The sequence below is a fragment of the Calliphora vicina genome, chromosome 5, assembly GCF_958450345.1.
Source record: "Calliphora vicina chromosome 5, idCalVici1.1, whole genome shotgun sequence".
Lineage (NCBI taxonomy): Eukaryota > Metazoa > Arthropoda > Insecta > Diptera > Calliphoridae > Calliphora > Calliphora vicina.
In genome coordinates, this window is record NC_088784.1 from 37779534 (window position 1) to 37793563 (window position 14030).

The 14030-nt window shown below is 28.4% G+C and overlaps 1 protein-coding gene across 1 annotated transcript; it reads left to right on the top strand.

The window, feature by feature from the left end:
* Window positions 1-1228: 1228 nt before the first annotated feature.
* On the top strand, window positions 1229-9443 carry LOC135961600 (uncharacterized). Its single transcript, XM_065513126.1, has 4 exons — window positions 1229-1296; window positions 7770-8589; window positions 8648-8861; window positions 8922-9443. Exons 2-4 carry the CDS (start codon window positions 7773-7775, stop codon window positions 9133-9135), a joined length of 1245 nt encoding a protein of 414 aa, XP_065369198.1. The 5' UTR covers window positions 1229-1296; window positions 7770-7772; the 3' UTR covers window positions 9136-9443.
* The last annotated feature ends 4587 nt before the right edge of the window (window positions 9444-14030 follow it).

Sequence of the window (14030 nt, forward strand, 5' to 3'; positions counted from 1 at the left end):
TAAAAAAAAATAAGTCGCAGCCAAGTTTACTTTATTTAGCATTTTCAAGATAAAATATTTTACTGTAGCACGATCAACTTAGAGCGTGAAAATATGTAAAAAAATTGCGTTTTTTGAAACCTAAACGATATAACACAGCCAATTTCTAATCGATTTTAAAAAACATACATATATGTATTTCCGAATTTTATGGATTCCAATAACACAGAATTGCTATATCAGAACTTCTGCATAAATATAGTTGGTGCAGCAAAGTGTTGTTTTAGTACTAATCTATTTGATTCCATAGCTTTTTAATTTTGATGATTCAATATTTAACACTTTAAATTATGAATCATTCAATTAACATAGCTAGCAGAAAACTATAAAAAATCTACTATCAATTGGATGCGCATAAATATTGTGTTAATTTTGGATTACTTTTGAAACGGAATTATGCAGTAACGACATTTTCAAAACTGTAGTGGAAGCACCCAGTGAGATCGATTCCATTTAAATTTTAGATGGGATTGCAAACAATTTTATGAATAATAATACTGTTTTATAAAAATTTATTTGTAAATTAACTAAATTTTGAGAATGAAATAAAACCAAACAATTAAAATAAAGTCTTCATTCACACGGACTTAGTTTTAATAACATAGCTGCAGCTGATGTAGATAATGAAAATAATTCGATCAAATAACCATGAATTTTTTCAAATAATTATCGAAAAGGGTGTGAAAATATAAAAAAAACTAAATAATTTATTGATCTACAAAAAATTTCACTATTTTAAATTGTTGACATGTGATAAACCATCAACCAACTAAACAAAAAAAAAAACAACACTCTTGGTATAATTTGCAATAAATTAATTTAAATTTAATACTTTTTTGTTTAAAAACACTCACAACCATTCAACAAAAAAAAAGAAGCAACTATTGTCGGCATCTCTCTGCTCTACGCTAATCGGATTCTACATCTATCTCATCTTTTTCGCTTTATTTGTTAAATTATTACAGTCTACTAATTAGTTAATTTTATTTATTTTTCCTTCATAGTTTGTATACAATAAATACAACATGTTTAGCATCAGTAATATTATTTAGTGTTTTAAATTGTTTCTCTTCTCAAATTGTATTTGATCGTTTTGATTATTCTCTCAGTATACTCGGTATTATGTTTATATATTTTTCAAAATATTTAAATTATTTTTTTCAGTTTAGCTGATAGGAAATCGTTTGATTTTGAATTTATTAGTTTGTTTCGTGCCTTTTGGAGCGGGTGTTTTGTGAAAGAATCTCTAAAGTGTTTGTACGTGCATAATCGAGGCGATAAATAAACATTGATTTTAGAAAATATTCTACGTTAATTGTGTTAATACTTAATAATAATAATACATAATACAATCGTATTTAGTTCATATAAGAGCTTCGATTTTTTGATTTTTTTGAAAACTATTGTACAATATCCGGAAGTTCTTTATTTTCTACCTCGAAGAGTTTTAAATGTGTTAAAAATTTGTGTGAATTTTATAAAATAACAAAGGAATCGAAAAGTTAAATGTAACTGTGAAAAATATGTTACAATCAGGGAAGACAAAATATACACAAAAATTGATGATTATAGCAAAAAAATATAAAATTATAAAAAAGCAACAAATTATTTTTACATTTTTATTTTTACTTTTAAAAATCTACTGTATTTTTAACAAAAATATGTTCTTTTTAACACATAGTTGTAAAAAAGTAGAAATTTTTTTAAAATAAACATAAACAAATCCCAAAAAAATTTAAAAATATACAAAAAAAAAACATTTTTGTGTTGTCTGGTTATAATAATAACATTTTTTAATTATTTTAATATTATTTTGAAAAGTATGATTAAACATTAATTTAATGTTAAATAAATGAAGTTAAAATTAGGGAAATTAACACCCTTTACATACAAATGTACAGTAGAAGACAAAAGTGTTCACAAAAATTCCAGAAATTTTTGTATTACGGAAGAATTTTATTATTCACTATGTATGTAAAAAATATTAATTAATTTTAAAATTTACAAACTTATACAATACACAAAGTCTAAATTTAAAAATTGGATTAAATACAATATACTACTTATAAAACAAAAGTCGGTGTGAACAGTTTTGTCCCTTTTTTCAAAAACAGTGTAATTTTAAAATTAATATTTTGTATGACCACCACGTGATCTTTTTACAGCTTTGATTCTTTCTGGCATACTATTTAAACGATTTTCTGAAATGTTTGGGCTTATATCTATTTTTCCAAGCTAGAAGGGCTGTTCAAAGGTGCTCGATAGGGTTTAACCCTTAAATGCATGATTTTTACTTTTATTTTTCTATAAAGTATCAAATATTTAGTTGATTTTTATTTATTATATTTCCTTTAGCTTTAGTTTGATTCAGAATTTCGTTACTCCATTTGATTTTTCTGAATTAGAATCTGAATTAGTATCAACCTTATATTCGTTTAAAATTAAGTGGAACTGGCATGTAGACAATTGGCAACAATATGCACTAAAGGGTTAAATCTGTGGACTGGGAAGACCATTCGAGCATTTTATTTTCGTTATCAACAAACCATTTTTTTTGTTATTTTCGCGTTGCTCTTAGGATCATTGTCCTTCATAAATATTTCTTGTTGACCACGTTCAACACCGAATATATCCAGACTCGGAAGATCAGAGGCCTCCAATATGGTAATAGAGTATGTAGCACTCATAATACCATTGATATGCCGAAGTATACCGGGCTCATTGTCACGAAAAAATTCCCAAACCATGATTAATCCCCCCTAAAAATTTTATAGTTTGACATATGTTGCGATCTTGTATCTCAACGCGTTTAACAACCCATTTTAACGATTAGTTTTAGTTTCATCAGACCAAGTAACTTGTTTCCAATGGTGAAGTTTTCGTACGATTTAGCGAACTTTATCGAGCCTTACGATGCTTTGACTTAACAATGTTTTTTTTATAATTGCTCTTGCTTTAAGTCCGTTATTTTTAAGACATATTCGGATTGTTTTGTCACTGATGTTGACTCCATGGGCCTCTCTAAGCACTTAATTAATCTAATTGCAGTGGCTCCTAAAACGATTAAGCGAATTAAAATTCGAGCATCAGCTCGAATGGTGGACGACCACCATAATGTCGTGGGACTGATAAATTATTTTGTATTTTCATTTTATTGTAAAGTCCGATAGAAACCTTGTATTTTTTTTTAGCATTTAATCGGTACGAAACGGAATTTTGTATATCTTCTAGGATGTTTTTCATCAAAACTGAATTTATAGCTTTATACATTGTAAAGTAACTGAAAATTGATTTAAGTGCTTCATTTTGTATTTTACTTAATTTTCTTCTTGTAAAATCAAAAATTAATTTAATTTTTCACAATTGGGGGACAATACTGTTCACATGTGACTTCGTTCAGATGTGATTCGAAAAACGTATAAAAGTTCCGCTAGTTTCAGAGTGAGTTACCAGATAATAGTAAATAGAGTGCTTAACAATTAACAAAAGGAAAATTTTATTAGATCAGTTGTTAGGTTCAATAAATAATGTGTAAACTAAAATTTCAACTATTCGTGAACACTTTTGTCTTCTACTGTATATTCTACAAATAAACCCAACAGTTTTAGGAGACGGTCCCGAACTAGTGATTTTATTTAGGCTGACAACTAGTTTGACAACTTTTGAAATCGATACCTTCCGATCGGTATGAAATAATTTTTTGTAATTTGGACACAATTTTTCAACAAGATCGGTCAGTTAGATCTTGTTAAAAATTTTTCACTTAAAATCCGGTCGCACTTAAGCTTTAATATCGGAGCTACGAACAAAGTAGCTCCGATATCCGGGGCTTAATTCATTATGAATTAAAACCCAAAAGTTGTAAATGAAATAAATCCCTAACAAAAGGAACTCAACTCCCAACCCAAAATGGAAAAACAAACCGGCTTCGCATCAATGCAAAACAACTTTTCTGAGCGATGCCAGTTTTTGATACACCTCAGAGTAATTTCATTATGAATTAAATCCCTAATTTTGGAAATGAAATAAATCCCCAAAAAATGATTTGTTGGTTTTTTCTATATAAAATTTTGGGGCTTTAATTAATTTGCGGTTTGGGGACTTTGTTCGTAGCGCCTTAATATCTACATAAAGAAAAATGCGATTTAATAATGATCAATCATAAATTTAATCTTATTTATTAGCAAAAAATTAGTTAAATATCTTTATTTCCAACACAAATTTTTTGACTTGATGGTACTAGACTTGCCACCTTTTGAAATTTACAAAACGGGACAGCACTAAATGATCAGAGAAAAATTCAAACAAATTTGTTTATAATAATTATACTATTTTATTTATTAAAATTGTGTATTAATCTACTCATAAAACTTTAACAAAACAAAAACGTAGATAAAATAGGAATAGTTAATATTAATAGGAACAAAATTAATGTATGTATGGTTATTTGTTTGTGACTTATAGCAGAATAAACCACTGGACCAATGCTCTTGAAATTTGTTCTGCATGTTCCCCTATATCTGGAAGGACAAATAGGCTATTTTGAAATTTCAAGTGGGCGTCGAACTTCCCCTTTGTCGACCATTAACCCATCAGGAGAAAAATAAAGTAAATTCATTGCTTTTGATTAGTAAAAATTTATTTCATATTAGTTTTCAGTCAAATTAGTTGAATCAGTAATTCATTTTGTGAACACATTTGAATTAAAATATTAATTGAAGTATCAAATACAACTTCGCACAGTGGTGTAGAAAAAAAGAGGGAAATAATATTAATAGAAATGTAATTTCTAAATCCTTAGTTAGATTTGAATAAAATTTTACATGCGCAAAGAAGAGGTGTTGACGAGTTTAAATTTTGACCGCATGGGCCCATTAGGGGTGCGGCCAGGGGTCCCCATAGTAGGACACCTCGGTTATGTTCAATTTTTAAAACGATCCTATTAACTAAAGATACAAATCTGAAAGCATATATCACCATTAAGTAATATAGTGTTTTCATTTCAAAAATTATCTTCCTTTCTTCTGCATTTTTGACACTTTACTTTTAAGTAATTGTAGACAAAATGGTGGACTTTTTCATCCAATAATTTCTTACAGTCCTTAGGAATAACAGGAGCACTAATTTTCTTCACAATATATTTAATAATAGCATCATACTTTGTGTCTTTTGGGCGTTCTTTCAGCCAAATTTCAAAAAATTTGATTTTTTTTATAGCACAGTAACCTAAAAAAAAATTAAATTACTCAGAAAGCGCAAAAATGCGCAGTATGAAATAAAGTGAAATGAATTCACAACATTTCAGTATATTTATTTCTTTTTATTTCAAGTTTAACAAACGTTAACATTTTTTTAAAAGCTTCTATAGAGTTAAAATTGTGTAATCAAAAGATGTTCTGATGTTTGTAACGCCCAAACATATTGGCCTAACACCCACCTTAAATTGTACCAATCTGTTCAGAATCACTTTCTGAATCGATTGACCCTCCGTTACTCGCAACTGATCTAATTGATATAGGCAACATTTTTATTATTGTAAATTTTTTTAAACAACCTAAGTTTTAATCTATTTTTTGATAAAAATATATTTATACTGCAATTTTATTTTTATTATTCTTTTAAATACTTTGAATTTAATATTGTTTTTATGTTTTCGAAATAAAAAGTGAAGAAATTATTTTCAAACGCGCCTTTCTTTTATTGATATCAATTTGCGACTAGTCTCGATTGAAAATGATTGCGACTAACGGAGTGTTAAGCGATGTCCGTCCATGTAAAGGTCGCAATTTTAAAGATAATTCTACAAAATTTGGTACAAGCTCTTATATTGTCCCAATTACGGAGCCTTTTGAATTTGGTTAGAATCGGTCCATTATTTCTCCTAGCCTCCATACGATTGCCCTATCTGAAAATAATTAAGCTCTCATAAATATCTTATTTATATTGATATCCAAACCAAATTCAGCACATATACGTTTTATGATGGATTTTTTAGAAAATTGTGCACATAACTCGCCACGTTTACAAAAATTAATATACTAATTTGAAATCTTGTGATACTAATTTGAACCTCCAAAAAGGTTGTTTTTTTAGAAAGTTTACCTAATTATCATTATTTAGTTGTTCGAAAAATAATTGTTTCGGTGAACCAGACTCATATTTAAATTGCGATGAAAATATGTATATGTTTATAGTAAATAAAATATTGTTGAAATTAAATTAAAATAACAATTATATGTGTACGACAAAAATATATTGTTGCAAAGAACATAGTATAGTTGTCGCAACCATGCCGAACCATGGGTTTTCTCTGCGTGTATTGCAGAGAAAGTTGTTCACCTCGGGCTACTTCACATCAAAAAATCAGTTCTTATCCGAATGTCTAGCAATTATATTTAGATATTCTACATAAATATCTCCAAAATATATCTTATAGTTCAATAGATTTTGAATAAAATATAAGAAAGTTCCAAAATGTTATCTGGTGCAAATGAACAGTTGCTCGTAAACAAAGGTCTCTTATAGAAAACTAATTTCTTCGGGCTTGTATATGTTTCTGAGTGGAAACTTAACGTAAATGGGTGATAAATAAAAATTAGATCATTTAAGGAAAAAGGCAAATGTTATTCTGAAAATGTATAGGATATTGTATTCAAAATATTTATATTTATGTATTATGTGTAATGGCTTTTTATTTCAATAATTTTACAGTTCTGGTCCATACATGGACGAAATTTAAGCCTAAAACACGCCTATTAAATTAAAAAATTAAATATACACAGAAAGAATTGAATTTCTGATTCAATCAAGAAATTCACCCAATCAGACAAAATATTGTTTGAATTAGGACCTATCATAAAATTTGTAAATTCAAACACAAAATTTTGCAAAAATTTAATTGAAAAAAAAACAATATTTTTTCAATTAAATAAATATGCTATTTAATAAAAATGTTATTTGAATTTACACACAATTTCAAACAAATATTTGTTTAAATCAGACAAAAATTTCACTGATTCTGGTTTTCTGAAATTTCTTAGTTTTACTGATTCAGTGAAAAGTTTGTCTGTATCAAATAAAATTTTTAAACAAAATTGGTATAGTACCTATAAAAAAATTTGTTAAAAATAAAAATAAGAAAAAACAACAAATAAAAAAAGAAAATAGGAAAGTAAAGAAGAGAAAAACATTAAACAATGCCATTATCTGTTTATCAGACAATTCACATATTTTTGTAAGCCTTTGACAAAACCAAAACTACTTATATATAAAATATTTTTAACCAAATGAGAATTATATCCACACATCATAAAAACACACATGCAAACGAAATTACCCAATGTGACTAATATGCACATGATAACAACAAACACCCTTATTTACTTGCTTGTGTTGTTGTTTTATCCGAAGTGTTGTATTAAAATAAAAATCAAACAAAAACATTAATAGAATCTATAAAAATATTAATAGAAAATAAAATTAGTTTCAGACAGGCGATTGTTTGAAAATAATTTAGCAATAATTCTTTCTGTGTAGTCAGTTTAAACTATTATATTTGCCAATAAAATGTTGTAATAAGCTCTAAATACTAACACATAGTAATATTTTAGTGTTTTTTCCTATTCAAATCATCTTGATAAAAGTTTCAAGGGTTTTTGGGTTTTCAGTCTTAATATGAAATACCTGATTTAATTTATTTTGATTTCTAACTGCTTTATTTATTATTCCAGACCATGACTGATGTACCATCGATTATCGATCTAGATAAAGTCGTCGAGCCTCATTTAGATGGTGGCAAATTGCTAACATATACCAGCCGATATCTGACAAAACCAGGTGATAATTATGGCAGTGTATTATTGGCCATCAATGCTAAAATACAGACTAAAACTGGAACTATCAAAGAGCTACCGTTAGTAGCGAAACTACCACCGATAACCAACGAACTGCTGTGGCAAATGTTTCAACCGGAACGGACATGTTTAACCGAAAATGCCGTTTACACATTTCTAAGTCCGGCCATAAAACAGTTACAACTGGAAGCTGGCCTCAAAGAGACCATGCTATACGATGGTTTATCAAAATATTACGGTTCGAGGGTATCATTGGATGCCAATGCCACCAAGGTGGATAAAAATGCGGTGTTAGTACAAGAAAATCTACAGTCACTAGGATTTCGTGCTGGAAATCGCCATGTAATGTTCGATTTGCAACATGCCAGAATAATATTGCCACAAGTAGCACAATTTCATGCATTGGCCATAGCATTGCGCTTGAAACGGCCCGATGAATTTAATAAAAATATACGACCCAATTTTCGTAGATTTGATGTGAACAATGGCATGAGTGAAGAGGCAAAATTACAATTTGAACAAGAGCTATTGGATGATGTAGCTGCTGCCACACATAATGATGAAGTTATTTTGCAAAGAGTTCGGGAATTAATTGAAGATTATAACAATTTAATGAGTTCGCCTGATAAGGAAGATGATTTGTATACAACCATAGTACATTTTGATATGTGGATTAATAATATCATGATTAAATATGGTAAATAAAAGGTTTATTAAAATATTTGAAGGGTTTTATTAATAATGATTTATTCTAGATGAAAACAATCTGCCGTGCCAAGTAAAATTAATAGATTTTCAAATGGCCGAATATGAGAGTCTTGTCTACGATGTGATTTTCTTTATGTTTTCCAGTCTTGAAATCAAAGTTTTGGAACATCATTTAGATGAATTATTTTTACTATACTATAATTCGTTTATAAAATGTCTGAATTCTGTGGGAAGTTCTACCAAGAATTATTCTTTTGAGAGGTAAACAATTTAATTTCATTAAATATTTAAGTAAATCTATGTATATATTTTCCTTTTCAGTTTCTTGGAAGAAATCCATAAATATGCACCAATCGCCATTTGTCTGTGTCTTTTTATGATTCGTATTATTTTGGCAGATGATAGTATAATGCCGGAGAGTTTCAAAGATATGAATATGGATGTTTTATGTAAGAACGGCAATCAAACCGTGACCCAGCGGACAGCTGATGTCATACGTTTGGCACAAAAATACAAATTTTTCTTTAGAGATTAATGTAATTTAAAGCGCTTTTTCGAATTTAAATAGTATTATGTACCTAATATTAATTCATTAATGAAATTTAATATGTATTTTATAACAGTCGGAAACTATTATTTATTATAAATTTTTTTGTTGTAAATTTTCTATAGAAAATTTTGTTTATAACAGTATAACAGAAAATCATTTGTATGACAGCATTTTCGTGTTTATAACATTATTTTTATAGATGATTGTGCCGAATCTTAAATAAATGTATTGAAAAAAAAATAGAATATCCTTATTCAGTGATCATTTCCTGACACGAGGTGATTGCAATGCGAATCACACTTAATTGGGTTCACGGTTAATTAACCCTAGATGTAGACAGCTCTACAAAGCCCTAGATGAAAGAATAGCTTGGATGTCGTATCATCTGGTCAACCAACATACTGATCCTAGGAAAATTCCTGATCTTATTGACTCTGCCAAATCCAAAAATTTAGATTGAAATTCAATATCTACGGAAATATCTTTTGATTTATCTGCCGACCATTTACCTATTATGGAAAAAATATACCAAAATCTCCTGTAAATATTTCGTTTTACAGAGCAGACTGGCTTAAATACAAGTTCATCAGTAGCCATACCCAGCAGTTCTAGGAGACAGTCGCGAACTAATAGATAAGTGACTAGTTATTTTAATACGTGCATGTCCTAAGTAGGTGGTCAATTGACCGTTTTTGATTACAATGAGACTGTCTAATAGCTGATCCAAAGTAGTCAACGCATTGGATTCACATACTGGTTACATAGCGTCAGTTAGCTTACTATCTATCTAACTGGTTACTTGATCAGCTATATATAACTAGTTATTTTAACATGTACGGTTGCTAAATGACCTCAAATAGTCAGCTAAAAAGACATATCATAGACAGTCTAATAAAGGATTGCTTGTAAACAAACCTTCCTCAGAAAACTCTCCAATGGATTGCTTTCTATAGTGCAGTACAAAATAATCGTTTAAAGTGACTTCACTATAGGTTACTAAAAGACACTAAAGTGACTATTGACTTCATGTTACATGGGTTATCAGCGTACTTAAGTAAAAATAAAAATAAACTGTATGAGAATTATATCAACACAATTTGTATAAAACCAGTTTGTACGAATTATGCACAAAACGTTTAAAGTGACCACACTCCAGATTACTTAAGGTCGGGTCACACATGGCAAATATTTACTCAAAAAAGCGTAACCACTTTTTTTATACCCTTCACCTTCGTGAGAAGGGTATATATAAGTTTGTAATTTCTACATTTTTCATTTCCGACCCTATAAAGTATATATATTCTGGATCCTTATCGATAGCGGAGTCGATTAAGCCATGTCCGTCTGTCTACCTGTCTGTCTGTTGAAATCAATTTTCTGAAGACCCCAGATATCTTCGGGATCCAAATCTTCAATAATTCTGTCAGACATGCTTTCGAGAAGTTTGCTATATAAAATCAGCAAAATCGGTCGATAAATAACGGAGATATGAGCAAAAAACCGGGACAATCTCGATTTTTGATCTATATCTGGATTACTAAGTCAGTAATATAGACAATATGGATATCTAATGATAGATATTTCAAAGTCCATTGCAACGATAAGGCTATAGTAAGTTGGACCTACAATGGGTCAAAATCGGGAAAAATATTTTTTAACCCGATTTTTTTTTTCATCAAAAATTTCCAAAAAATTTTTTTTAAAAAATTTGGAAAAAAAATTAAAAAACAATCTCAAAAAAAAAAAATTTTGAAAAACAATTAAAAAAAAAAATTAAATTTTGTTTACCTAAAAATATTTAAAAAAAAATTATTTTAAAGTATAATTTGATGAAGGGTATATAAGATTCGGCACATAGCTCTCTTACTTGTTTAGTATAAATTTGTTTGACGTGTTTACTCTTACAAGTGTTTTGTAAAATCAAACAGCATCAAATATTTGATGCTGTTTGATTTTTGACAATTCAAATATATTTTATTTAGTGGTTACGACTTTTTCGTCAAATATTTGCCATGTGTGAGCCTACCTTTAGAGACACTTAACTGACAATTGACTTCACGTTAGATTGCCTGGAATGTATAAGGTAACAAATTGACCCATCTCTGTACTACAAAGAGCATATGGGCAATTCCACGAGAATGACTACAACGACTGAAAACCCAAAAACCCTTGAAACTTTTTTTCAAGATGATTTGAATAGGAGAAAACACTAAAATATTACTATGTGTAAGTATTTAGAGCTTATTACAACATTTTATTGGCAAACTTAATAGTTTAAATTTTTTAATTTAATTGGCGTGTTTTAGGCTAAAATTGTGGTAAAACTAAGCTCCCAATTAGCATGATTTTGACTCTGATTGTTTATTTGCTATTATAAAATTGTTTATTGAAACCGAATGTATATTTTCTATTATTTTTTTTAGTTTTTATATAGTACATATATGTATTTATATTGTTTTATTATAAGAAAAATCTGTCACGTACGATATTAAATTTTATTTATTATAAAATCATCCAAAGATTGTTTTTATTTAAATGTGATGAAGTCTCACGATTCGAAAATTTTCTCATATTTCTACATGTACATCAAAATGACTTGTCACGTACGATATACCATCATTTCGCTCGATATTTTGGTCAACAATGTTTCGAAGGAACTTTTTATTATTTTAAGACCAAATTATTTTTCATATACTCTTATTTTTGCAAAATCTAATCCTCTCTATAGGCGACAAATGTCACATATGATGATATGGAATTGCCCATACATATATCGCACTCGTTCAACATACTGTATTAACTCAAAATTTTTAAAAATTCACTTTTTGAAAGAAATCAACTAACAACATCAATATCTATCTACTGTAAAAATTTCAACGTATTCCGATTACTCTTTCATCTCGAAAACCACGTTTGAGACCATTTTCGTGATAATTACTGACTACCTTGTATCAACAAAAAGGTATTATTTTGAGTTAATACAAAAATTTAAATAGAAATACATACATGTATATTATTTTGAATTGAGCCTTTATTCAAGTTAAAAATAATCAAATTGTTTTATTTAAATTTGGTTGTATTTTGAGTTGATACTGTTTTGTTGATAAAATAATACAAAAAAATATCGAGAAGTTTCAGAAAAATGGTATTAACTCAAAAAATAGATTTATTTTGCAATAATTGCAAAAATTTTAAAGAAAAACAATGTAAATATATTTTCAAATGGAATTTGCTTAATATGATGTATTCGGATTTTCAAATTCTCTTAAAATGTAATCACAAACAGTTTTTGCCCTCTACTGAAAATATTAAAATTTTGAGTTAATACAGTATTGTTGAACGAGTGCGATATGTTTCTAGTGACCCGATATTCGTGATCAGATATTCGTGAGAGTAATTTTTGAGACAATTTACAGATTGCCAATTTCCTTGCCTATCTTTACTACGCCAAAAACATATTAATGCTTTTTATATAAAGCAGAGCTGTAAATGAATCATTCTTTTTTGATTTTAATTCATTATGAATTAGCTAAATTTTGAATTAATTCATTGAATTGAAAAAATTAATTGAATGAAACTTGAATCAATTCAAACGAATTAGGCAGAAATGAATTACAATTCATTTCCAATTCAAATGAATTTGTAAATATGAGTTGCAATTCATTTCCAGTTCGCAATTTTGAAGATATTTCGATAAAATTTGGTACATACAATTATTTCGGACCAAGAACAAAGCCTATTGAAAGTGGATGAAATTGGTCCATTATTGCACCTAGCCCCCATACAAATGTCCTTCCGAAATTGGACTTTATCCGTCATAAATGTTTAATTCATAAAGGTATCTACACAAATTTCTCCCCAAATAAATTTTATATATACAGAAATCTTGTCACTTAATTTTACAATGATCGGTCCATAATTAGGCATAGCTCCCATATATGGCACATTTCCGCGAGCATAAATCCCTTAAAATTGTTGGTGTAGACATACAATTCAACTCAAATAACGTATAGACATAAATAACACAAACAAATTTCATGCCGATCGGTCCATAATTAGTCATAGCTCTCATATAAGGTCCACTTCCGAAAATATCTTTATCGAGTATAAATCTCTTAAAAATGTTGGTATACGCATAAAATTAAACACAAATAACATTTATATAGACATAAATAACATGATCTAATTTCATGACGATCGGTCCATAATTAGTCCCATCATCTTCCAAAAATTATTTACGAAAATAAATTATCGAAATTTTAAAAGAAAAATGATTTTGCTCATTTACTTAGTGTAGGGTATTATCGGGCTTGACCGACCATACTTTCTTACTTGCTTTTGAATAAGTTTGATAACCGCCTTAAGTAGCCAATTCAGGTTTCTCGTGCTTATTTCCCATTTAATATAAATTGACTTTCTGCATATAATGAAGCCATGGCCATTGATGATTTTGAAATTTGACGTCCTCATTTATAAAGATTATAATCAACAAATTTTGCATTATTCTGTTATGTACCTTCAATAAAAACACATAAATGCGGTTATTATAATTTAAATTTTATTAAAGTAACTTTTTACATAAATTTTATTTTTGTTTGTTCTATTTATTATTGTGGACTTAGGACTATTTTTTTATTTTATGGTAAATATTAAGGCAATATTGGTTTAACATTTCAATAGATTGACTGAATTCATGAAATATTGAGTAAAACAAGCAAATTCTTTTAACAATCTTGAGATCATAGATGGAAAGAAAGAAATAAGCTTTAATTAACAATTTTTATAACATTTCATATATTTTATTGTAGAATTCGTTTGTTAATTATTTAAGTAACTCACAGTTTCATTTAGGACAAACGAACATAATTCTTTAGATAAAA